The 27,242-nt window shown below is 47.1% G+C and overlaps 1 protein-coding gene across 1 annotated transcript in view; it reads left to right on the top strand.

Annotated features, from left to right (window-relative positions):
• The window catches only part of AGBL4 (AGBL carboxypeptidase 4), a gene marked incomplete at both ends in the record, with an annotated part of 1,416,455 nt that overhangs the window by 1,297,918 nt on the left and 91,295 nt on the right, over positions 1-27,242 (top strand). Inside the window, 1 exon segment of the mRNA XM_079697489.1 lies at positions 10,149-10,260. Coding sequence (XP_079553615.1) covers positions 10,149-10,260 — 112 coding nt within the window.

Below are 27,242 nucleotides of genomic sequence, written 5' to 3'. Positions count from 1 at the left end.
AACTCATCATGCTCTTTCTCCCACTCTCAGCCTACTTCCACCAATGTAGGAGGAGATACAGGAGTCAGAAAGATAGAGGTCAGAATATTAGCTTTATTATTGAAAAAAGCAGAATTTGCAAGGCATGGCTTATATCTGTGACCAAAATGGACCTCCTTATATGTCACCCCAAAATTCAACTTCCCCACCAGCCACAAGCTGAGCCGGAAGGAAGCTGCCTCCCAGAAGGCACACCAAGTAGAGGAGGGGAGGACAGAATGGACCCTCCCTGCAGGGTCACAGATCCAAACCAGCTGTGCCAGGAGCGCCAGGCCCAACAGTCTCTGCTCCTTGTATCAGGTTGACCCGTCAGATAAGTTCCATCCCCTCCCTTGGGAAGAGGATGCGAGGGGATGGAGACGAAGAGCCGCTCTCCTGATTCCTGGGGACTAAAAGTCCCCATTGGGATTGCAAGCAAAGGGGGGTTTCTCCCAGCAACCCTATGAAACTATGAAGTAGGTTTTTATATTATCCTCAGTTTACAGACAAGGAAATTGAAGCACAAAGAGTGGTGAACTCACTTGCCCAAGGTCCCATGTGAGGGAGATCCAGGAGTCAAAACCAGAGAGCTTACTCGAAGCCCAAGTGCTCAGCCTCTGAGCTGTGCTGCCTGAACCCCGAGTGAACAGGAACCCTGAGCCCACTACCAGGTGGTCTGGCGTGGCTAGTGCACACGGTCAGGGCTGCCGCCTATGGTGTAGGTTCACACACTGCACAAAGGCTAAGAGGGCAGGTGGAGGCTGACAAGCCTTGTCACTTGGAGATGTTGCACCAGCCCGCAGAAGGGTGTGCCTTTTTGTAACTAGCTCATAGGACATATAATGTGCAAGCCTTGCATGGTGTACAGGTTGGGGGACATGATGCAAGAAGCTTAAGGAATAAGTTGGGACTAGTTTGTGGAGGACCCTGAGTGTCATACCAAGATGAAACCATAAGACCAGCTAACACATGTATAGCGCTTATGTCAAACAAGACGGTGTCCCCAGCATTTACACGGCTGATCTCACTTAATTCTTTTAACAACCCTCTGAGGTAGGCAGAATCCACATTTTGCAGATCAGGGCTGAGGCACAGAGAGGTTAAGCCACCAGCTAATCCATGGGCCCTCCAGGGTCTTACCCAGGCAGTGTGGCTCTGGAGTCCACACTCACAACCTAAGCCGCTTCTCAGGCTCAGACCAGGTGGGCAAGGGTCTTGGCAGCTCCCAGATCTGTGAAGACCTAACGGACTTTTCTTTCCCTTATGCTTCCTCTGCCTCTTTTCATTAAAGGAATGGAAATAGCCTTCCTAGCCCCAAGGGCCTGTACTGTACACTCCTTTAGAAAACGTGCCCCCTTCGGCCTTTAAAATGATCCTTTCTACTCTTTGTAAGTGTTCTTACAGAGAGAAAAATAATCCAGTGGTTCTGGAATGGACTTTCAACTCTATCCTTACATAGCTGTGTGACCTTGGCCTCAGTTTCCCCATCTTTGAAATGCGGAGATTGGGTTTTATGAAATCTTAGGTCCTTCTATTCGGTGACTGGCTCTCAAAATCGCTTTAAGCCTCAGGGTGGAAATCCCCCCAAACCCGGGTGTTTGTTGCTGACCAGCAGGAGCCGGAAAGGAAGGGGCTGAATCCCGGAGCAAACAATCTCCACGGGAAGGGAGAGGGCGCTCCAATGGCGGTTCTCCTTGTCCACCAGGAATAAGCTCCAGGAGAAAGGGTCCAGGGAGTCTAGTGTTAGAGATGACCCTTTCCCCAGGTGTGGTCTCATCATCCCCTTCCCCAATCCTACCACCTTACCAGAAGGAGCACCACTACAAGGTCAAGACCAGGCTAATCCTTGGAGGTCGGAACCCTGAGTGCTCATCCTGGCTCTGCCATGAAACTTGGGCATGTCCAGGGCCTCCTCCCATGAACATGTAATTTGTGCGCTGCGCAAAGGCTTCTGGTCAGGGGGTCAAGGTGAGCTGCGACTCTGCTCCCGACCCCACGTCTGGCCAGAACAAATGACATCATTTTGTACTTCACCCATCCAGAAGGGGCACCTGTTTCTAAATTGTCAGCCTGGAGTTGGGGGGGGGGCACCTTTTGTCAATTTGCATAAAGTTACCTTTTGTGCTAGGTCCTATTTGAGAGCCAGTTTCCCCATTTAAAAATTAAGGGTGTTGGGACTTCCCTGGTGGTGCAGTGGTTAAGAATCTGCCTGCCAATGCAGGGGACATGGGTTCGAGCCCTGGTCCTGGAAGATCCCACATGCCGTGGAGCAACTAAGCCCATGTGCCACAACTACTGGTCCTGTGTTCTAGAGCCTGAAAGCCACAACTACTGAAGCCCGCCTGCCTAAAGCCCATGCTCCGCAACAGGAGAAGCCACCGCGATGAGAAGCCCACACACCACAACAAAGAGTAGCCCCCGCTCGCCACATCTAGAAAAAGCCCACATGCAACAACGAAGACCCAACGCAGCCAAAAATAAATAAATTTATTAAAAAAAAATTAAGGGTATTGCATCCACCCCTCACCTCACATGAGTCCCTCTATCAGGCCCTGAGCTGACTCCCAGGGCTGCTAAGAGAGAATAGAGTGATGGTTAGGAACATAGGCTTTAGAGCTGGGCACACCAGGTTCAAGTCCTGCCTCTGTCCCTGGCCCTTGCCGAGCTAGGGGCAAATTACTTAACCTTTCTGTTTATTTCCATTTCTTCAGTTTAACTGCGAGTTGGCTGTGTACCTGACACTGGGCTAACACTGAAGACTCGATGGCAAATGAAATTGATTTAGTCTCTGCCCTCCCAGTGCTTTTAGGTCTTTGAGCAAAACATAAATTTGTCCAAGGTCATAAAACTACTCAGTGGTCGATCTGGGACTCACACCCAAATCCTTCTGAATTGGAACCGATGTAATTATCCATCCTCTTTCTCTGCCTCCACAGCCTGGGTCACATCCTTGCTGTGATCATCTAAGAAGGAATGTGAGGGAAATGCTTTAAATATCTCGATGGTGGTGATGGGGAGGTGATTGTTATAATTATCCCTTGTGTGTGTGTTTGAGACAAAGGACACTGCCCGCTCCCCCCTGTCTCCACCACAGCAGAGCCCAGCCCACCTGCTAAGCATTTTGCAGGAGCTGTTGAATGACAGCTTGTCTGGCATCCTGACACTGGCCAATCGATAGAGCTGGCAGGTGCCTCAGGCCAAGGGCAATTGAATCCCAACCTCTTAGTGGCATTAAATAAAGCAATATTTATTTTGCTTTTGGTGCAAATATACTTAATCCAATGCAGCTCATTGATAATGCTGAAAAACTGCTGCGTTTGAGGGACAATTGCATGCGTGCCCCATACATCTCCACTTGTCAATGCCACCCTTCTAGGAGCACACAGCCCTACCGTGCTCAGGAAAAGACTGACCTGGAGGCGCCAAACTGCCTTTTTCTCTACCCTTTAGAGGACATGAAAAGGAAATCATAGGGAAAGGAATTAAAGTCATTGCTCTCATTCCAGCTGCCATTATTGCAACAGGGATGAGGCACGATGCCCTTCACAAGATAGAGCTATTTATTTGCCATTTAAATAATGTTCTCTAGAACCATGTATCTCTGCTATTGGGCAGAAGAGAAGGAGAGCAGCACTGGAAGAGCAGACAGAGGAGTAGCCTAGCAACTCTTTCACAGATCACATAGCCTCCTTGTTGGCTGGGGGCACCTCAAAGGGTCACTGGGTTCAGTAAGACCTGGGTTTGAATCCCAGCTCTATATTCTAGTAGCTGTCAAGTGACCTTCTCAAAGTCATATCTCTCTTGGATTTTATTTGCTCATTTATAAAATGGGGATAAATACTACCTACCTCACTTGTCTATTGTGAGAGTGTCTAGCATGTAACAAGTGCTTAAATACTTTTCAAAATATGTCTTCAAATAATTATCTAAACCTTGTTTACAAACCTTCAGGGTATTTGTTCATACATTTGCGCATCTATTCAATAATCTATTTATTCAATAGATATATTGAACCTTTTCAGCACCTCAGTCTATAGTAGGGAAGTTGGAGTGGAGGTAGGCAAGATGACACAGATATATTCCCTGGCCTCATTGGGTTCACAGTTTGGAAGAAGAAAGAAAAGATACTCAAGAGTATCTCCAACTCAAGAGGAAGAAGTTGTATATAATCTTGACTTTCATAAATTTGGATTTTCTAGAATGGTCCTAATGTCAAATAGTCAATATTCTTGGTGCCATATATAGCCCCACTCATGTCAGAACATGGGTCCTGATTTTGAGCTCATGCAGAAATTTTACCTTGAAAATAAATAGCAGAATAGTCGAGGACCAAGGAGACACAGGCCCAGAGCAGAGACCCCAGATTTCATACTAAGTGACCCTAAAGTGGCAACTATATGGGTGAGAGCCGGGCGTCTGGAGGCCATCTTGTCCATTCCCCTATCTTTAGGCAGCTGAAACCACTGAAGAGTAAGAACCTGCACCAGCACTGCCTTCCCAGTGCCTGTAGCCCAGGGAAGGACACAAGCATAAACACAAGCATAACACTGTTAGAAATGCATAGAATTTCCAAGCTTTCTACTTCCCTCACTTCGCACATACCATGAACTCTGCCTGGAATGCTCTCTCATGTCTTGACTTTGGCAAACTCCCATCTTCTCTTCAAAGCTCTGAGCAATGTGAGAACTCCTAGAGGCAAGGACTGAGTCTGATGCAAATCTCAAATGTTGGGAAATGCATGTAATTAATGTTAAGATATTGGTAACCCTTAACTATTTGACATTTCTTTTAAAAACTGTATCAATCCTTTTTCTAGAATATTTTGTTCTCCTTGTATTTCAACTTCACTTTATTTAAAATATATGCTTCCTCCAAGTTCCTAACTTTGGAGGTAAAGCCCAATTATTGATGCTTTTGAATCACTTAATGAGAGAGCTGGAAGAGTCCTCCATGAGTGAAGTATAACACCCTCGTTTTACAGAGAAGAGCATGGAGCCCAGGGGAGGGAGGTGACTTTCCCAAGATGATAAAGATATTAGAGGTGAAGCCTGTCCCCCAGTCCCTAGCCAGGCCTCCTGCAACTTTACTAAGACGTTTTCTTCAATAAATAGCATTCTTTCTACCGATAGACTGGTTGCCAATAGAAGCAGTCTTTAAAAATCATCTCAGAAAAACCCAGCACAGGTACTACTGATTTCAGAGTTCCGCAAATGCTTTAGCTTCTAAAGAGCTCCAGGATTCTTGGGGATTGAGTTGTCTTTGAATCACCATCTATACTCTGCTTTCATCTGTAGGCTGGATCAAGGAGTGGATCTTTCAGGATCTCTCACCAATAACACTTTTCCTTCAGTTTCAAATCTCACTTTTTTGAATCAGAGAGGCTTCCTGGAAGCAGTATGGCCAGGTGTGAAGACCATGGAGCCCAGGGCCAGGACACCAGGATTCCAGTCTGGACCCTGTGGAGTACAGGTTAGGCGACCTTGGAGGGATGGCTTACTTTACCTTCTCTGGCCCTCAATGCTCCCACTTGAAAAACGGAATCCACCAGTGTGGCTGGATGGTTGTGAGAACTGTGTCATATGAGATAGGAAAATGCTTGGGAAAGAATGAAATGTTCATTCAACAACTAAGTCTTTAATGTCTACTGTAGTCCAGGCTCTTTGTCAGGCACAGGAGTACAAACACAAATAAGACATCATCCTTGCACTCGAGGAAGTCATGGTCCAGTGGGGAAGACAGACTCAATAATTACTATATCTTGTGCTGTAGCCACTCCGATGTGGGAGCAGTGGTTGCCACGGGAGCAGAGGAAAAGCACCCATCCCACATTTGCGGAGAGTAAGTCAGCAAGCCTTCCTGGAGTAGATGATATTTAGGTTTAGACAATTTCAACGTTATCACAGTCACCACCACTGCCACTGTCATCACTGGCTACCATTTATTCAATATTCATTCTGTCTGAGGATTCTGCTGGACCACTTACAGCCACTAGTTCAGGTATGCAATCCAGAAGGTCGGGGTTGTTATCCTCATTTTACATATGATAAAACAGAAGCCCAGAGGGGTTTTAAAAAAAGAAATTTTAAAAAGGTCACATAGCTGGTAAGGAGTACAGCCAAAACTTAAGCCTAACTGACTCCCAAAGCTTCTGGTCTTCCCAACGTAGCCTCATTGTTCGGTGTGACTCCGTGGGGAAAGACTGAGACTGATGGGTGAAGTCACCGGAAGACAAATTTCAGCTAAAGAGAAGGAAGACTTTCTTAACAGAGCTGTCCGAGAATGGGCTAAGCTGCTTGGGGAGGTGATGAGTACCAGGTCCTGGAGGTGTCATGGAACAGGCTGGTGACTTGGCCAAGACTTTGTTGAGGACATTCTTGTTTGGAAGAGGGAGAGGTAGGTAAGCTAACCATCTCAAAGGATACAGTTTATGATTAATTCCTGTCATCAATGACAATGTTCCCTTCCAAATTTTTAGATGCTCAGTGCGGGCTGAAAGAGCTTTCTGGGAACAGCACCCAGACCAATGGTTTTGTCTCCTTGGTAACCAGCCATTGGGAATTGGGCAATATAGGGGCCTGCTGGAATATTCCATAAATTAGCCCACAGAGCCATATGGTTAGGGACGCTCTCAGTTAAAGAAAACAGGAACTGACTCTGCCACTTAAGCAAAAATGGAATTTATAGGAAGGGGCTTACAGAACAAAGCAGAAGCTGGAAGACCAGACTTGGAAAACAACTAATTAACAGAGTAGCTCTGGAGGGCAGAAAAATTGGCTGTTGGCAGGAATCATCTATCTCTCTTCCACGGTAGCCCTGCTGTATGACCCAACTCCCAACGTGGCATCACCTAGTCCAAATTTAAGTGCTGGACAGAAGTAGCTGTTGCCTGAGTCTGGGTTTCCTGCCACTGCCCTGGATGCCAAGTCATAGGGCCCATCTCTCTTCTGGGGTAAGAGAAAAGGCACCGCCACCGTGTCATCGTCTTTTAGTGATGGAGGAACGAACTCTCCCTAATCCTGCCCCATCTAATCACAGAGTTAGATGCTAGGACTTCCCCAAAGAAAATGGGCAAATGCCTACTACATTAAGAGGAAACAGAGCATGGATGTGAACTCAGATCTGCCTGATTTCCAGACTGGGGAGAAAGCCAGGAGGTCATCCCTGACCACTGCTGTCTGCTGCCCACTCTAGCCCCTGATGGACCGCAAACCGATTAGTCTGTGCCACTTATATAGCATATAGCACAAAACAATGATAAAGTACAAGGAAACAACAACATAACATATTTGACCTGCTCTTATCTGCCGGACCCTGGGCTAAATTAAGTGTGTCCTCACTTTATCCTCATAACACAGTCCTGAATTATAAATGCACATAAGCCTGTGAGCAGATCTTCTTTCTCCTGTTAGACTATGTTTCTTGTGAGCACGAAATGTCAGACTGCTTGTAAACCGATCCTGACATCACCCCTTCTCTCAAGCAAGGTGTTTACAACCCTCTGTGCTTCAGTTTCCACATCTGCAAAATGGGAATAATAATAGTACCTCCCTCATAAGGTTGACATAGATAAAGTATTTCACACTTAGTAAAGTACTTAATTCTTGGGACAAAGTAATGTCTGTTGACTGTGACCCCTTGACTGTGAGGATGCTGCTGTGGTAACCTGCATATGACTGTTTCTGTCCCCACTCTGCCATCAGTGAGAAGCCAACACCAGCACCCAATTCATCTAAGTATAGCAATGCAAAGACGAAACAGTGAACCTCCATGCCGGGCACTCGAGGCCCTTACATTTCCCCTCCCACTCCCTTTACAGCTCACCATCACCACCTCTTCACTACATACATACATAGTACTCTATGATTCAGTCAAATCAAATTGTCCACCATTCCCCCAATAGCCTGGGTGGCTTCACAGTTCCTTTCTTTGCTTGCACTTTTCCTTCTGCCTCCAGCATCTGGAAAAATTCTATTCATTCAGCAAGACCCAACTCAAATGGTTTTTCCTCAGTGAAGCCTTTCCCTATGTGTCCCCACGAGACATTAGTTATTCTCCCACAGGGTTCCCAGCCAGCTTACTTTAAGTGATGGGGGAAATTATTATTATTTACTCCCCAGCAACACCCCAACCACCTTGAAGGAGGGGTCCTCAGTAGAATCCTTTATTTTTCTGAGTAAGATGAGCAGTGGGGATGTAAATGTAACAAGCTGAGAGGGGGTTGAATTTTATTACTTAAGGAAATAGAGGGGTTGGGAAAATAAGTAGGGATGGGTAAAATAGTAAAATAAGATGGGATGGAAGGGATAGAAAAGAAAAGGGGGACAATTTGGGCAAAGAAGGGGGGGACAGTTTGGCAAAAAGTTCATCAGTTTTGAATCTGGTTAAAAATCTGCGAAGAGCAGAATTTTATCCTATAGGTGATGGAGAATCATAGACGAATCTTTTTTTTTTTTTTTTGCGGTACGCGGGCCTCTCACTGCTGTGGCCTCTCCCGCTGTGGAGCACAGGCTCCAGACGCGCAGGCCCAGCGGCCATGGCTCACGGGCCCAGCCGCTCCGCGGCATGTGTGATCCTCCCGGACCGGGACACGAACCCATGTCTCCCGCGTCGGCAGGCGGGCTCTCAACCACTGCGCCACCAGGGAAGCCCCCATAGATGAATCTTGATCAAGAAGGCAAGATTGTCAGATCTGTGTGGGAGACATTCTGGGGACAGGAAGAGGATGGATGTGGTAATTTGAGTTGTGAGCAAGAACAGGGTTTCTGAAGTTGTCCCTCAGCCTGGGCTGGCCTGGAGAAAGCCTACAGTGTGCAAAGGCCCAGCAGATGGAAGCGTGGGCCCAGAGACCTGGGGGTCGTGCATCTTTCCAAGGACAAGCAAGGCTTTGAGTTGATCTGGAGGAAAAAAGGGAAGGAAGAGGGATAGGAGGAGACCAGAGGTCACAGTCCCACTTGCCCTGGTGAAGTAATTAATGTGCCCGTGGGAGATTGTGGAGAAGGTGGGAAGGGTAGCCCTCACTGAGCAGGTGACCTGTGAGCAAAGACTCGCACTAAGTGAGAACGAATCACTCAGCTATCTGGAGGAAGAGGCTTCCAGGCAGAGGGGACAGCCTGTACAAGAGCCCCGGGGCTGGAAGCACTCAGTTTGTTGGAGGAACAGTAAGAGGCCAGAACCTGGCCCAGAACAAGCAGGAGTGACCGTGTTAGGAGCTGAAGTCAGATGAGATAACGGGTGGACCACATGGGCACTTGTAGCTGGTGGTAGGGACTTTGGCTCTTACTCTGCATCTAGCAGAGAACCATCTGAGCAGAGAAGGGACACCATCAGACTTATGTTTTAATAAGATCACCCTGGGTGCTGTGTGGAAAAGGGGGAGGGTATGTAGGGTGAGAGGTGGGGTAGGATGATGCAAGGGTGGAAACAAGACCAGGTAAGAGATTATTACAATACTCCAGACCTTGGTCCAAGCTCAAGGTGATAGCAGTGGAGGCAATAAAAAGTGCTGGGGAGGGGCTTTCCTGGTGGCGCAGTGGTTGAGAGTCTGCCTGCCGATGCAGGGGACACGGGTTCGTGCCCCGGTCTGGGAAGATCCCACATGCCACGGAGCGGCTGGGCCCATGAGCCATGGCCGCTGAGCCTGCGCGTCCGGAGCCTGTGCTCCGCAAAGGGAGAGGCCACAACAGGGAGAGGCCCGCGTACAGCAAAAAAAAAAAAAAAAAAAAAAAAAAAAAAAAAATAGTGCTGGGTTTTGAGTATATTTTGAAGGTAGACACAATGGATTGGCTGTGGGTGTGAGACAGAGAGGAACAGTGGGGAAATCGATGCTTTCAGCCTTAGCCTTCCTTCTGGCCCTGTATTGGAGATGCGCATGCATCTATGGTCTCAGGGTATGGACAGTGAAGTGAGACTGCTCCGCAGAAATATGTTTGAACCTCTCTGTGACTCAGTTTCTTCTTCTGTAAAGCAGGAATTATAATAATAGTGACCTCATAGGCTTGTTGAAAGTGACTAAATTAATACGTGTAAAATGCTCAGCACTGTCTCTGGCAAAAAACAAACAAACAAACACGTGCTAGGTAAGTGACGTAATGACTGCTCCTGTACTGACTCTGTCTTTGTGTACTGCCTAGGTGCTCTCTGATGGGGTTCGACCTGAACCGTCACTGGCTGGATCCCTCTCCATGGGCCCACCCCACCCTGCATGGGGTGAAACAGCTCATCATTCAGATGTACAACGACCCAGTGAGTAACTGAACCCCCTCAGCAGCTGCTGGTCTTATGGCTTGATCTGGGAAAGGGCAGTGTTGTACTGGGAAAGCCCACTAGGACCTGCAAAGTAGGAATTCACGGTCAAAACCCTGGAGGGACTAGGCCTGCTGGTCTCTTCTCTGACTTGGACAAGGGCCTCCCCACCCCTCATGAATACTGGCTTCAGCTGTGGAGATCTCATGGGGTGGAGGAAATATACCGGAGCACATTTCTCAGGGTTCTTGGGTTACAAGCGAAAGAAATACAACTTGAACCAGTTTACACAGAATAGAGAATTTTTTAGAAGAGTCCCAGAGCCTCATATACAGTTGAAGACTGTAGCCTGGCCTCCTGCATCTCTAGGGAGCTTGTGTCAACTGTCACGTCCAGTGATTCCCCCACTAGAGAGTGACTCACTCTCATATTCTAGTTCCAGTTCCAAGAGGGACTGGAGTTCCTCTGGGCAGGAACTGGAGGACACGGCCACCTCTGGGCAGGGCAACTGTGGGCCAAGAGGCAAGGGTATGTAAGGACAGGACAGCCTCGCTGGAATCATGTAGTTGACCTTGGGGTGTGTGATGGTAGTGATGAATCTGTTCGTAGAGAAGAGAGCCTGCTATTCCAGAAAGAAAGGGAATGGGGATGTGCACACTGAGTTTGCTCGCAGGGACACAACTTTGTGAGAAATAGGAGAAGACATTGGGGTTTCATAGCTTAGAGAAGAAAGGAGGCCAACCACCATCATTCTCTCTGAAGAGTTATGAAGGAGGATAGTCAGACATCTTCCAGGTGGAGGCCAAAGCAAGAGGTAAGGTCTATAGAGAAATAAAACTTCTTAACCATTAGAGCTGCCTGAGGATGGAGTGGGTGTGTGACCTGTGAACTTGGCGTTACTGAAAGTGTTCAACTTGAAGCTAAATGACACTGTCAAGAATAGTGCATGGAGGAGACTCAATTGTTTGGAAGACATTATAGTGAGACTACATCTGAGTGAGTCTCTTCCAACATTGATGACTGTGATTTATGACCCCTTGACTGCCATCAGGTGACAGACAGTGATTGCTAAGACAGCAAAGATCCCAGAGTTGGGGTATTTCAGTGATGCACCCGTGTACCTCATTCTATTCACTCTCTTTGAAGATACCAATAAGAATACCCTAAATTAAAGAGCAATATGTATTGACCAGGCAGAATTGTGTACATAAAAACAAATGTATATATTAGAGCAAGGATTAACGAAAAAGTAAGTAAGTTCTTAGGTGCAAAGTAGTTATCTCAACTCAACTGCCATCTTTGTCTTCCTCTGTGAGCTTTGCTTCCCTAGGTCTTTTTATAACCCAGTTGCTGTCAGGGCTTACATAGCCATAGCTTTAGTATATCTGATTCCTTCTCGAATTCATCCCTCCTTGTCTACAAAAGAAGGTGTTAGCTATACTCTCCAAACCCCGTTATTACCCTGAACTTTTGATCCATCCTGACCACCTTTCCTGGCAGAGAAATGCTGCTTCTGAATTGCTCAGGAGGTGTCTGTTGTCAGCTGGGTTCTGTCCCCCAGACCTCGGTGTTAACTGTAGTTTCCCTGATAGAATCATGACACCTCCTTCTTCTACCACCTTCTTAATTAAAAGAGGACAGCCCCTACATGTTTTCTGATCTGGCTGATAATAGCTATTCAATAACTATTTGTTGAGTTGCATTGGATTGAACATGGCAAATCCTGTTATGCCCACTGTATTATGGTTTATAGATACTAAAGAGCTATTCACAGAGGGGACAACGAGGCACAATCAAAGAAAAGACACGAGACAGGAGAAGTGACAGAGTGGGGGCCTCAGAACAAAGTGGTGTTTTAGATGAATCCCCGAGGAGAAAACTGGGGGAGGAACAGAAAGGGGGGCGTCAAGTTTGCTGAAGAGAAGAGGCATCAGCCTGCCGTTGCCATCATCAATCTGAAGTCATTGATTTGCTCCCAGGCAACTGGGCACTCGATCCTGTCACAGAATACAGATCAGGCAAGGCCGAGTTTCAGAGGTATTAGGATATTCTTTGTGCTATGACTAGATTGATCACCACCTGGTCGGACCTTAGTAAACACACTTGAATGCTGAGTGAGTTGTGGGAGCTGCCTTCTTCCTGAAAGTCCACTCCTTTACGCCCCAAGCAAGGATGTGGAGCACTAACATCAGAGCCAAGCTGACCTGGACCAGGACCCCGGATCCCTCCGTCTCTTCCTCTCTTCCCCACCCCCCTGCCCAGAATCTTACTCCATTCTTTCCTTCCTTTTTCCACAAATATTTATCAAGTAGTTTCTAACTACCAGGCATTGTAGTCGTAATAGTGAACAAAACCCTAACTCTTACAATCTAGTGGGAGAAGAAGCATTAAACAAGTAAATACTGATACAAATTGTGTCAAGGGTTACCAAAAGAATGTACAAAGTGTGATCTGTAGAAAGGATGGTTAAAAGTTTCGGCTTGCCCAGGGCAGTTCTGGTTTCTACCCATTGTCCTGGAGTATTTATTAATTACTTCCTTCCACTCTTAAAAGCATCCCTGTTTGGATGACAAATTACACTATCTCTCTACCTAGAAGCTATGTGAGGGACTTCCCTGGTGGTCCAGTGGGTAAGACTCCTCCTTCTCCCAATGCAGGGGGCTCGGGTTCGATCCCTGGTCAGGGAACTAGATCCCACATGCAGGCCACAACTAAGAGTTCTCATGCTGCAACTAAGAAGCCTGCATGCCGCAACTAAGAGTCTGCATGCCACAACTAAAGATCCCACAGGCTGCAACGAAGATCCCACGTGCCACAACTAAGATCTGGTGCAGCCAAACTACATAAATAATTTTTTTTAAAGGAAGAAACATGAGAGGTGTTTTAAAAAAAGCTATGTGAAAGCACCTAACACAGTACCGGGTGTGTACCAGATCCTCAACAAACATTATTTGTATCCCATTCAAATTCACATTTGACTACAAGAGTCAGTGTGCCCAGCTGTAAACACCGCAGTGCCCCAGGCATCTGCCCTAATAGCATTAAATGCGTTCTTCACCATCACAGACATCATCAGAATCACTCAACCCCAGAGCTATCTAAACTGCCAGGACAGCTTCTGACCTTGTTTCTAAATTCTCACAGCCTCACACCTTCCATCCTGGTGGCCTTCTGCTCACAGGATCAGCAAGCAGAGAATCAGAAAGACCCTTGCTGACGGGCAGGGTCTATATCTGTGAGCACTGTTGTTCCTAAAAGAACTGGTGAGGGAGGAACCTCTTGCTGGGTGCTGTGAATAGTCAGAGCTGGTGTCTACCTTAAGGGGTCCACAACCTGGTGGAAATAGCCATTTACAGACAGTTATTCTAGGTGCATTTGTGGAGGGAGGCACAGGGGTGGTGGGAGCCATAGAAGGAGCTGAGGCCAGGAAGCCACACCTGAGCTGATGTGTGAAGGATGCTCAGGGCAGGGAGGGCTTTTCCAGGCAGAGGAGGCATCTGAACATCTGCCTTGAGATGGAGGCACCCTCAGGAGGCTGCAAGTCGTTCAGTGTGGCTGGTGCTGAAGACAGACAGAGGAGCAGAAGAGGGGCTGTGATATAGGGCTTTGGTAGAATAAATTTGGACTTTATTCTCATGGAAACGGGGAGCCACTGAAGGATTTTAAGCAGGGAAGTAACAGGATCAGTTTTGCATTTCAGAAAGATCCCACTGGTGCCTAGAAGGAGATGGATTCAGAGGGTGCCAGGCTAGAGGCTGGGGACCATTAGAACCTGCTGCTCGGGGAGGAGAGGAGGGGGAGTCTGGAGATATTACAGAGGGAGACACGAGCGACTGTGGCTGATGGGAGAGGAAGGAGTCCTGCATGATGCCCATGGTTTGGCTTGGACGGTGGAGTGGAGGGGGTGCCCTTCCTGAGATGGGAACCCAGGAGGGCCAGTAAGCGTGGGGAAAAGCTTCAGATGTGCTGGTGCTGAGGGGGAGCGGCAGTGAACCTCCTGGAATGAGCCCTCTGTGCCCTCACCTGGCAACGAGGGCCTGCTGTCTTCACATTAATGATGATGTTGACTTCAAAGCTGCTTTCCTAGCCCTGTGCTCACTATACCCTCCACCCCTCTCCGGGACTTGGATATTAAACGATGATCTTGACAAAGGAGCCTTTAACCCACTGGATCTCAGATACAAAGTGTTTAATGCCCCACTTCCAGGACAGCTCCCTGTGGGTAGTGTGACCCTTGTTTACCAGTTGTGATTGATTGTCCCGCAGGGCAGGGTCTGTCTGATTCAGTCCCCAGTGCCCAGTAGGGACCTGGCTCTGAGCAGGCACTCCATGTAAATGCCGAGCAAATGATGAAGCAAACCCAGAGCCTCCGTGACTTGGTTTTTATGAGTGTCCTGATAAAAAGGAGCGACTGGACCACAGACACCCCCCATCTCACCTTCCCCTCAGAGTGTCCTGGATTCTGCTGCCACCATTGCTATGCCCTCCTTAAGGCTCTGGTTTGTGCACACAAACCCTTTCCTTGGTTTCCCTGCAACCTGCTGAGATTGTCCTAAACTCCCAGAGACAGAACCTGAGAGTTTAGGACAATCTCTGCAGGTTACCTTGCGCAAGACCCTTGGGTAACCTCAGAGTTACAGAGATTAATGGGGCAGGATGTCAGGCCAGGAGAAGCTCACAATCTGATGGGAAGGCCAGACCCTCATGGACAATTTTAATCCAAGGCAGTGAGGAAGGTGAGCAGAGAAAATGTAGCGCTTTGGAAACGTGGGGCTAGGGGAGATTAATCCAGTGTGTGTGTGTGTGTGTGTGTGTGTGTGTGTGTGCGTGTGTGCGCGCGCACACACATTCTTGCGTCCCCGGGGGGATCCAAGGAAGTTTCTTCAAGTAATTTGGACTGGACCTTTAGGAATGGGAAATATTTTATCAGGTGGCTATGGTTTAGGGACAAGGGAGGTGACAGAGAAAGGGGAGAGGGCTTTCCAGGGCAAGCTGAGCCACAGAATGGAGGTGGGAGGGCTCAGCTGCTGGGGTGGGTAAGCAGCATATACAACAGGGCAGCTGTGAGGAAGCTCATGGGCAAGGAATGTGGCTTCTTCCTGTGGTCCAATGCTCTCTTCTCATTAAAATCAAAGTCTTAGGCCCTTTTTTAATCTGATTTTTAATTGAAGTGTAATAACTGTAAAAAAATTAAGGCAGTGGAACAAAATGCTGCTTGTCGGGAATTTTGTGGCACACAAGCTCTCTCAGTCTTGAGAATCAGTACCATCACTGAAGAGCCATCAAAACCGCTTGAGCGAGGGAGAGAGATCGATGAATAAATAGTACTTCAGTCCATTCCGTCCCCCAGTCTAGAAACCCTAGAGACATCCTAAAATTTAAATCCACCTGAGGCTCTCTCCCCTGCTTAAAACCTTCCAATGACTCCCCCTTATTGGTGGGATAAAGGCCAACGTCCCTGACATGCTATTCAAGGACGTGCCCTGTGTGTATCCAGGGCGGAGCACAGAACACGGCACCAGAGAGAATATTATGTTGAATGATAGATGCTTTAGAAAGTGACTAGGTCTGCAATGTGGAGACTAAGCGGAAGAAGAGTGCCCGATAGGCACTGATGCCAGGGGTCCAGGTGAAAGACGATGAGACCCAAACTTGAGCGTGGCCAGGGCTGCTGCCAAGGAGGATGCCCAGGAACGGACATGGGAGGTGAATGCGTCCCCTCCTGCCCTCTCCTCGGCCCCGTGAGTCCCTCAGAGCCCAGGGCTGCTTTGTTGAGAAGTCTCTATGCTCTGGGGTGATTCCCTGCCTTTTCCTAGAGGAGAAAGGCCTGTGTTGCTATAACAACTCAGCTGCAGCTCTTTTACACAGATCCGTTTCCTTAAATCATTTAAGGAAAATTAGCTGCCATAACAACACGGAGCAGTTTTTCAAACAGAGCAACACAGGGCTGGGGTTTTTTTCCTTGCTCGCCTCCTGTAATCCTCAAGATAAACTGCTCTCTTTCTGTCAGATAAATAAATAAATTATCACACATTTATGTGCAAACAGAGTGGTCGGCGACACGGTTGGATGACACATGCAGGACAAGCACTCATTCACACGACACACAAAACACACGCACACAACATAGAAATATGCAGAAAATGCACATGTTCACATACATAAATCAGAAAATATTTTTATGTAAAAACATAAACATGGTAAATAAGAGATAGACACAAACAAGTATATGGTTATACACAGTCACACAAAGGATAGGTACACAAACATACAGCCAGCACAGTTTCACATTCAGTTAAAAAAGAAGGAAATAGCCCAAGAGGTCTCTTCTTAGGGTGAACAGAGGTTTCTCTGGTCACCAGACCAGAAGGCTCTGAGATGGTGACTCTCACTAGAATCCACAGGGCACCTGCATGTTTGCACCTGAGAGTCTGGGGGGAGAACCCTGCTGGTGGAAGGGTAAGTCCACCTGGGGAAGGACGGGCGTACCGGGGAGAAGGTTGGAGGAGTCCCATCCGCATCCCATACACACACTTAGGAGGAAACCAGGAGAGCAGGAGGCACAGCCGTGGCATCTGGGGTGAGATAATTCTTTGCCCCCATGGCAGGATGTTTATCCATCCTTAGGAGCAGGCTGTGCCACCCCAGCTGAAAACCACATCCCCGGGGCATTTGCAAACCGTCTCACAAAGGCCTCAGGAACTTTGGAATCTGGACAATGGGTTCCCAGATGTTTGTTTCATCCCCACATCTATGACTTTATTATCCCAGAGGTCCCCTGCAGGGAGAAGCTAAAACTATGTGGGCTGATCTTTGTGGCAGCAAGAGGGCCTTGCGGGGAATGTAACCTCCCCATCAGAGTGGCTGAACCATGGATTTGCTTGGTGCTCTTAGGCAAGTGTCTCTCCCCCTCTCTGGGCCTTCATTTCCCCCTATCTGTACACTGTAGGGATTGAAGGATGATCTCCACAGGGCCCTTCTGGCTCCAAGTCTGTGTCATCTTGGAGTTGTTTCTTGGTTGTGTACGCTCCACTGCTGGGCAGGATTTCATGACAAGGCACAGAAGTCCTGGCTGCTGCAGGGAAGCACAGGAAGCATCCCCAGAGTGAATGCCTGTGAAGGTGCCCAGCACATGGCAGAAGCTCCATAAATGTTAGTTTCCTGAGCCTTGGTGTGCCCATCTGCTAAAGGGAAGAACAGTCCCTGACCTGCTTACCTCGCAAGTTGGAGAGAGACACCCCATTATGTGAACATGAAGCGTTTTGTAAAGGTGAGGAAGGATTGTTGCCGTGGGGCAGCATGGAGAGGAATTCCCTGTGGAAATGTCCAGACTACCCCAGCTGCTAAAGGTTTCAAGAGGAGTAGGTGCAATGCACTCACATCACTACCATAGATCACACATGTGGGTCTACTCCAATGTTTTTTTCCACTCCTAGCAGCATGGCCCAGGAAGTCAGTAAATAGCCACCAGGGGAAAGGTTCAATATGGAAATAAAGGCTGGAAGTAAATGTGATGTTGTACAGGGGCCTCTGAGAACACAGGGTGCTCTGAGTTCATGCAATTTTTACAGATTTTCCTACAACAGTTTGAGATGGTTTATGAAACTTTAAGGAATTTTAAGAGAAGTCATTACTTTTCTAAAAGGCAACTTCACCCTATGATAAAAGGTGTGGTTTTTCTACCTCTCTAGATTATAGCTTTGACTCTGGCAGCGAGCAGGGTGGATAGATGGAGCTCTCATGTCAGAGCAATATTCCTGTCAAGCTGGTTGTTTCCTTCAATTTCTCTGACATCTTTTCATGAAAGATTCTGGATGCCTCTCACCAACTAACTAGATACATACTGTTTCAACTGCATGGGGACCAGCAAAGCTTCTAGAAGTTTCCCTCTGAGTCAGGTCAGTTAAGCTCTCTGTGTCTTATTTTCCCTATCTGTAAATTGGGATCAACAACGCCCATCTCATGAGAGTTCTCTCAGGATAAGATAATATGTATATAAATAACACTCAGTAGTAGGTATATTAAAAATGGAGCTATTGGGATTTTATGCATTTCGTCATTACAGCACTTACCTCACTGTCCCCAACCCCACCTTCAGCTCTTATAGCCCACCACGGACTGTGATCTCACCAAGGCCCTGGACTTCACCTTGGTCACTTCTGTATCCCTAACACCCAACGCAGGGAGGGCACAGGCCTGCCATGAATGTGTGTTGGGAGAGAGAGAGGAGAGACAGGCGGGTAAGAAGAAATCCACTCATCAGAACCTGGAATGAGCATCTGCACAGTGTTCTGAAGAATGTGTGGGAATCTGATGAATAAAGAGAAGGAAAAGTATTCAAGTCAAGAGACAAGCTTAGCCACTCTCAAAATCCCCCTTCTCCAGAACCCACCTCCAGCCCCACCGCTTCTAAGATTTCCCTGAACACTTTGGCCCATGAAGTGTTTTGTTCTTTTGTTCTTCTATTGATAGACTTTGCTTCTGTCTCCTAGTGGCTTATTCCATCAACATTTATAGAGTGTATTCCATGGGCTTGGTGCCATAGAAGCATCTCCTCTGACTATATGTTCCATTTTTTCAGCTAAATTGCAAACCCCTCCCGTGCAAAGGATCTGCCTTCACCTCCCTGCTGCCCTGGGCAGGGCTGGCTACTACCTGGCAGCTTGAGCATTGATTGAAATGCAGTTCTCAGGAAGAGTAGTTGTTTGGATGTCTATAGGCAGCCCGCAGAGCTGGGCACACCTCCCGGTTAAAGCGCACATCATGCTGTGTTTTAGTGACAGGTTTCCTGCCTCCTTTACGCTGAGCTTCTCAAGGATAGAAGCTCCATCTTTTCCAGCGTGCATCTCCATCACCTGGCAGGGTCCCACGCTTGGTAGGTCCTCAAGGATGGTTTGGGGAGATCTTGGCAGCTCCCTCATCTGACCCATTGCCCCTTATCAATATAGCACAGAAACATCCCAGAGAAATCGACCTCCGCAACTTTCTCACCATGCTGCATTTCCATGGACTCATCTTCCTTCCTTCATTTTTTGCCCCTGCTAATCCCTTGTCATAAAATGCTCTCACATATGGAATCTTCTCAAGCTTACACATTTGAAAATTCCAGAATGTTAGAATCCAGCCATGAGGATCTCCGTCACAAATCTGCAAATTCTAAAATTATTCTCCTCACCCCTCTCTGCTGCCCGTATCTGTTCCGCTTACCCTGGTTTCTAGGTTAGACCAAGCGTGCTTCCCCATTTTTCCTATCCCATGAGCACCCAATTATCCAGGCCACAGTGAGCTAAGAAGGGGTCTCTGTGGACAGCCTGACACTCTGGGAATAACCTCTTTACACTTACCCGAACACTCCAGCTTAAGTCCAGGTCATCTCTTCCAGGAACTTTTCCAATTCACCTACCCCACCCATTTCTCACCCCTCCAGCAAACTCCTCCCCTTCTCCCTTCCAGGCCCCTGGACCGAGAGCAGGTTGGGATCTGCACACAGCCTGCCACTGCATTAGAGGCTCAGCTGAGCTGGCCTATGACAGACTACAGGTTACATTTTAGGGTGTTTTGTGTTCAATGTGTGTGGAACTTTTCCAAGAGTTATTTTTGGTTGTTACTGTTGGGAGACTCCTGAGCCAAGGAAGAATTCATGCTGGTACATCAAATAGCATATTGCATTTCAGAAATTGGCCTTAGCCATGGGAAATCAAGTAAGTCAGATGCCTAATTAGTCCACCATTTACCGTGCTGGAGAGAGCTGAATTCTGATGAAAGGGACCAGACTAATCACTGTGTCTGGCAAGAATTGAACTGTCTAACCTTTCATCCAGAAATTGCCCCATCTTCCTGAAGTACTAATGCCCACCTCCCAAGCCTTGTACTGGCCCCAGGTGTCTGGCTGTGAGAAGTCTTATCAGCCTGGACACAACTTGACATCTGTCCAATGAGCTTTGATGCTCTCCCACTCAGCAAGCCATTCCAGGCTCCTATTTCTTGCTTTTACTACAAAGCTAGTAAAGTGTATACATAAAAGAGTAACTTGCCTATAGCCTTCAAAAGGGAAAAATCATTCATTTATCCATTCAACACACATTTTCTGAGCCCAAGCCCTGTATACTGGAGTACAAAGGCAAATAAGAAACAGTCCCTCCCCTCAAGGAGCTGATGATCCAGAATAGAGCAGTGGATTTCAAACTGCTTTTAGAAAATTGCAAGAGGTCTGAGGACCCCCTCACATGGGGCTCCTCTCCATTTTAATCAGAAAGGTATAATTTTGTGGCTAAGAGCTCAGGCTCAGGCCCAGGTTTAAATCTTATTTCAACATTCAATGGCTTTGCTACTTTGGGCAGGTCTCTTAACCTTTTTAAGCTTCAGTTTTCCTTGTTTGTAAGAAGTTGTTGTGAGGATTAACTGGAGTGATGCATGTGTCTTGCTTCAGGCACTGTACAATCACTGTGCCAGGCACATTTATTCTCAAAAGATTTTAACTATTATTAGTATAAAATATGTGTTTGAATAAAGGATTCCAAGGCCATAGAAAGTCTGCACAGCCCTGGTCTAGCGTTCCAGACTCAGGAAACCAATGATGGCATGACAGGGTGGGAAGTGTTATGATAGACAAGGGATCTGGGTACCATGTGGGGAAAGCAGGTCATCCCAACTGGACTTGGTGTCAGGCAAGACTTGTGAGAGAACATGACCTCTGAGATGAGCCTTGAAGGAAGAATGGGAGTTGTTTAGACAAAGACCACAGGAAGTATTACAGGCAGAGGGAACAGTGTATGTGAAGACATATGTACTAGACTGGTGAATATACTCAGGGAATTCCAGGGAGTTTGGTGTATGGGGAGGGGAGGGGCACAGGGCAAGGGGCTGGAAGTAAGATTGGGCAGTAGGCAGCGGCCAGTCATAAAGAGCCCTGTTGGCTACCCCTGGGAACTTGGACTTGATCCTGCAGCCATGGGAGCTTTCCTTCAGGGAGCAGGGAAGACATGAAATTTAAAAGAGAAAAAAAATGTTATTATGATGTTCTGGGGTTTAAAATATATTGGTGTGTTTGTAGCTTTAGCCAGCAATTGCAGTACTAGAAACCTAGGCTAAAATAATCTGAAGTGTGAATAAGGCTTTATGCACACACACAAAAAAAGGTCCACAGAATCATTATTTATAAACAGTAAAAAACCAAGAAAAATCTAAATGCCTAACAGTGGGAAACTGATTAAGTATATCACAATACATTCATGTAATGGATGTTATAATATTGTGAAAATGTCTATGCTGCAATTTTTTTTTTTTTTTTTCTGTACGAGGGCCTTTCACTGTTGTGGCCTCTCCCGTTGTGGAGCACAGGCTCCGGACGCGCAGGCTCGGCGGCCATGGCTCATGGGCCCAGCCACTCTGCGGCATGTGGGATCTTCCTGGACCGGGGCACGAACCCGTGTCCCCTGCATCGGCAGGTGGACTCTCAACCACTGCGCCACCAGGGAAGCCCTATGCTGCAATTTTAAGTGAAAAAAAAGATAAGACAAAGTTGCATCTGTATTATATGTTAAGACATATATGACAACCAGGTTCAAAATGTACACAAGAAGAATGGAGGTAAACTAGATGTTAACAGTGGTATTTCTGGGTAATAAGGTTGTTTTCTTCTCCCCCCTTTTTTTATATTTCCCAACAGTTTTCCATAAATATATGTTAATTTTAAAATCGGAAAAATGTTATGGAAGGAGGAGGGGACCTGACTACCCATATATGACGAGGGACTTTATTTTATTTTATAAAACAGAACCAAACTCATCAGAGTCAAGTGCTTGGTTCTGAGCCAGTTCCTAGGATAAGAGCCTCATGAAGCCAGGTCAGCCCACCTTGTAGAGGGAAACTGGAAGCAATCGGTATCATTTGTGCATCCATCCCTCTAAGTAGCCATCCTTTTACCTATCTTTCCATCCAACCATCCAGCCATTGTACCTCTCCTCTGTTCAAAATGCCTGTCCCAGAGGTACCTATATCCAGGCTCCTAACATCCTAGGAAGTCTCTTAACTCCTCTGCACCCTCTCTGTAAGCATAACAAAGACTTCTCACCTCCCCTTCCCCAGAGCAAACCTCAGATTGTGCCCTTTTTTCCTACCTTGGCCCTTTCTTCGTCTGCTAAGTCTTTGGCTTTCAAATACTGCCCTGTCAGCCAGGACCAGAGGCAGACCCTTTACTCTCAGGGAGGAAGAGCAAGAGCTCTGCAGTCAAAAATTGCCTCCAGCTTCCAATTCTGCCTCTACCTGTCACCTCACTTCTCTGAGTCTCTGTGGCTTTATCTGTGAAATGGCGTAGTAGCATCTCCTCACAGCGGTGTTGTGAGAATTAAAGAAGACCCTGCATAGAAAGCACTTAGCACTTAGCGTGGTATTTCCTAAGGCTGGTACATTGTAAGCACTCAATTAATGTTAGCATTTATTCTTACTATAAGCTCAAATCCAGTAATACACAGTAACTGATATTTCAATGTTAATTTCACAAAGCCATCTTCAGAACATTGTCACTATCTTTAAACTGTAGCATTAAAACAACAGCTATAGGGCTTCCCTGGTGGCGCAGTGGTTGAGAGTCTGCCTGCCGATGTAGGGGACGCGGGTTCGTGCCCCGGTCTGGGAAGATCCCACATGCCCCGGAGCGGCTGGGCCCGTGAGCCATGGCCGCTGAGCCTGCGCATCCGGAGCCTGTGCTCCGCAACGGGAGAGGCCACAACAGTGAGAGGTCCGCGTACCACAAAAAAAAAAAAAAAGCAAGCTATAGTTCTGGTTATTGCAAGAGCATTGCAAGAAGTTCTTAAAAGATAGACTGGGAGCAGGTCTAGCCTTTATCTCAGCTTCTCTGACCACTCCCCAACCTCCGTCTGTGACTCAGGCTTTCTTCAGCTGAGCTAATAACCCTTAATTGGGTGACAGTCACCTCAGTTCCAGGCATGGAGCCTTTCTCTCTTATGGCTTCCTATATTTGTCTGTTCTGATCCATTCTGTGTGGATTTTACAGTTTAACCTCTGGTGGGCAAGTGGATTTCCATCATTCCTAGGTTTTGGGTATATGTGCATGTGTATTGGGGCAACCTACTATATAATCCCTAAGGGCTGACGCCAGCAAGGATGGTTCTAAAGTGAATACCATTGACTGTGATCCTCCAGACCCCTTGGGGTGATTCCAGACCCCACATGTGGCATGGGGTGGGATGCACTAGCAGAGGCTCTGGAGGAGGGCTAGCTGGAAGGCGGAGTTTGTATGCTGGTTGGCAGCTAAGGCCACTTGTCGGAAATGACCTCTCACTGGCTATACCTAGAGGGCATGTCAAGGCCAAAGCTTTTCTTTGGCACCACCAGTGCATACTCAGCAGTCAAAAGAGTTGACTTACTCAGGCTCCCTGTTACAAGAGGACAATTTCTTTCCTGTTAAGAGTTTAGCTCTAGGCTGTGACCTTGCAAACTCCTCCAATTGCTAAAGCATGTTCTTTAATAGACATTTCTGTTATGTGACAGGACGTTCTTGTGCAGATGGGGCAAATGAAAGCAGCTGCTTAGGACCCTAGGCAGGTGGTGGGCTGAGGAAGGGGGAAGGCGCTGATATTTATTGAGCATCTATTAAGTGCTAGGCATTGTCTCATCGAACCCATCTAACAGCCTTATGAACTGGGAGTCATTATCCCCATTTCTTAGCTGAGGAAACTAAGGCGCAGCATGAAGGACACTCCCGCCCTCACCTCACTGTAATCTCTCCTGGTGCTCACATTTATCACTCCACAGCAAGCTGATTGCTTTACGTGCTCGTTTTTCTCTACTCAACTGTGAATTCCTTGAGGGATAAAATTATGTCTCTGTCACCTCTGCATTCTCTTGCCCAGAGCATAATGCCTAACACATCAGTAAAATGTCAGTTAAAGGAAGGAGCAAATGAAAAGCGTTAGAACCTGCAAGGTCACACAGCTGATGGGAGCAGAGCTGAAGTGGAGTCAGAGCTGCCTGATCCCAAAGCCCCTTTCCTGGTGCAAGTAAGGTGAGCGGGCTTCGCAGGGGCCGAGCAGCCAGCAGGACCTCGACAGTTCTCAGGAGTCTCCTCTTTTATTTCTAAAAGACATGTAAATGGCCAACCTAGAAAAGAGGGATTCTGTTGATTTGGCTTCTTCTTGAGTATTGATGACACCTTTGTATAACAAATGTTCAGAATGACCCCATGGTCTTTATGTTCAATTGACATTATAAATGGATATACCAGCTTTATTCCATTACTTTGGGTACCCTGCCCTTCCCCCCAGCACTGTAAGGAACACTTGGAATGAAATCCTGGATTGAACACGCCAGGCAAGTTAGGAGGTGGATGGAGTCTTGAGTGGGGTCAGCTGACACCAAGTCAGACAAGAAGTTAGCACCTCAGGATGCCGCCTCTTTATTCACAGACTGGGGGCACCACCTGAGAACGCATACATCCCCAACTTCTCCTCACTTGGGTACTTTTGACCTTGAATTAGTAACTTAATTCTGGCCTTCTGGGGTCTCACAGCTCAACTTAGTAGAGACAGAGAACTTCAGAGCTGGAAAGACTGAAGAGATGCCCCAAACTAACCTTTCATAGAAAGAGAACATAAGAGCACATGAGCCCAGGGCAGGGAGCTGGCCTGCCCGAAGCCACAGGGTAGGACTGTAGAGCTGGGACTCACACTCAGGTCCCCACCACCTCCGTAGGGTGGGAGCACATCACTTAGGCCCCGGGGATGAATCACTAGCACATGGGTCTTGTTATAATTATTTTTGCTAATTGGTCACAAAGCTGTATAGTTTTCAGAGCACTTTCACATATAAGCATCCATTTGACCCTCACTGCGATGTTGTGAGATAGGGATTATTGTTTTGTTTCACTTTGCAGGTAGGGAAACTAAGCCCTAAAAGTTACTAAGACACTTTCCCAAGAAACAGAGTCAAGGTTCAGTCTTTGTTCTTCTGACTGCAGGTGTCCCTCAGTCCAGCCCAAGGCAGAGCACACAGATGGATGAGTCAAAAGAAGGGAGGGGGCTTCCCTGGTGGCGCAGTGGTTGAGAGTCTGCCTGCCGATGCAGGGGACGCGGGTTCGTGCCCCGGTCCGGGAAGATCCCACATGCCGTGGAGCGGCTGGGCCCGTGAGCCATGGCCGCTGCGCCTGCGCGTCCGGAGCCTGTGCTCCGCAGTGGGAGGGGCCACAGCAGTGAGAGGCCCGTGTACCGCAAAAAAAAAAAAAAAAAAAAAAAAAAAAGAAGGGAGGGCCGAGAGGGACAGGACAGAGGGTCATCACTATTTCCTTTCCCTCTTTTTCCCCTTTAACAAAGCACCCCAATTCAGTGTCCCTTCCTAGACCACCAAGCCTTTCCCAAATGCCTCCGAGGGAATTAAGGGTGGGGCAGAATAAGGTGTGAGAGAGGCAGTAGGAACTCAGGGTCCAAGCCATCGTCAAGGCCAACTCAAGGCTAAAAGAGCAGAAGTGGCCGACTCCAGGCCAGAACAAGTCAAATCCTGAGGAACAAGGGGCCAGACAGTGGGTTGGGTGGGTAGGGGCAGAGAAAGGGTAGAGAGAGCCTCCATGGGCATATGGTGGGAGAGATGCCAGTAAAGACAAGAGACGTCACATGAGCAAAGGTGCGTAGGAAGAGGACAGGAGAAGGGAGGTGGGTCTGACTGGTGTACAGTGTCCCTTTGGGGAAGGAATGGCTTTTAAGAAAAATGAATATATCCTAAAGGGCCTCAGAATACAGGCTGAGATATTTGAGTTTTATCATTTGGGCCAAAGGGAACTATTGGAGGTCTGTGGGCAGGGATAGAGCAGAATGACAAGCACTAGCTCTGATTATGCAATCAGTACCAGGGTTTAGACTCAAAATGGTGACCCCTTTAATCTGACAGTCTGCTTTGGTATAATTTGTTAAAAGTGACAAAATGTCTCATTTTGCTGCAGTTCATTTTGACCTTTCTTAATATTAGAAAGTTAATTTCAGAAGGGAAATAAATGCATTCGTGTTGTCACAGTCATAAAAAGATGAATTCTGTACTGTCAAGTGGTTTCTTTGAATGAATCCATCATGCTGTAAAATGGTTGCCTTTCAACACCCAGCATCTTCCCAGCTCCCTCCTCCTCTCCCTCCTCCCTTCCTCCCTCCTTCTTTTTTCCTCCCTTGTCTCTTCCATCCCTCACTCCTTCCATCTGCCAACACATCTACTGTGATGTGCTCTGGGGAGACAGAGATAAAGGCACGGTTTCTACTCTAAGGCAAGACACACTCTAATGGGGAAGACAGGAAAGGAAACCAGCCATTGTAGGTGTATCTAAATGCCAGAGGAGAAAAGAGCCCGAGCTGGGGGAAGGAGCTGCCCATTCTGCAGAGGGAACGCCTGTTAAATTAGGAAACCTGCCCTGTAGTAATAGGACTTGGGTTGACTCTGATTAGGAGAAAGGACAGTAGGTAGCACTCTGAAGGGTTGGGTTGGGTTGGGTTCTGGTCCCATATTCCACATACACTATTTCACTTAACCTTTACAGCTTTGTTGAAAGGGTCTTATTGTTCCCATTTTTTCAGAAGAGGAAAATGAGGCTCAGAGAGATGAAGTAATTTGGCCTGCCTGGGTTGTAAACGTTGCACACAGAGTTGACGCCAAAATCAACGTGGCTTGCAATGTACTGTGCTTCATCTCCAGCTAGCTATAGAGAATTATTATTTTTCTTATTTTATAAGTGTATAGTTGATTTACAATGTTGTATTAATTTCTGCTGTACAGCAAAGTGATTCAGCCATATATATATATATTCTTTTTCATATTCTTTTCCGTTATGGTTTATCTCAGGATATTGAATATATTTCCCTGTGCTATACAGTAGGATCTTGTTGTTTATCCATCCTATATATAATAGTTTGCATCTGCTAATCCCAAACTCCCAATCCTTCCCTACTCACCTCACCCTGCAACCACAAGTCTGTTCTCTGTGAGTC

This window comes from Hyperoodon ampullatus (genome assembly GCF_949752795.1).
Source record: "Hyperoodon ampullatus genome assembly, chromosome: 2".
Taxonomy (NCBI): domain Eukaryota; kingdom Metazoa; phylum Chordata; class Mammalia; order Artiodactyla; family Ziphiidae; genus Hyperoodon; species Hyperoodon ampullatus.
The sequence above is the reverse complement of the archived record's forward strand: the minus strand, read 5'-3'. Positions and strand labels throughout refer to the sequence as shown.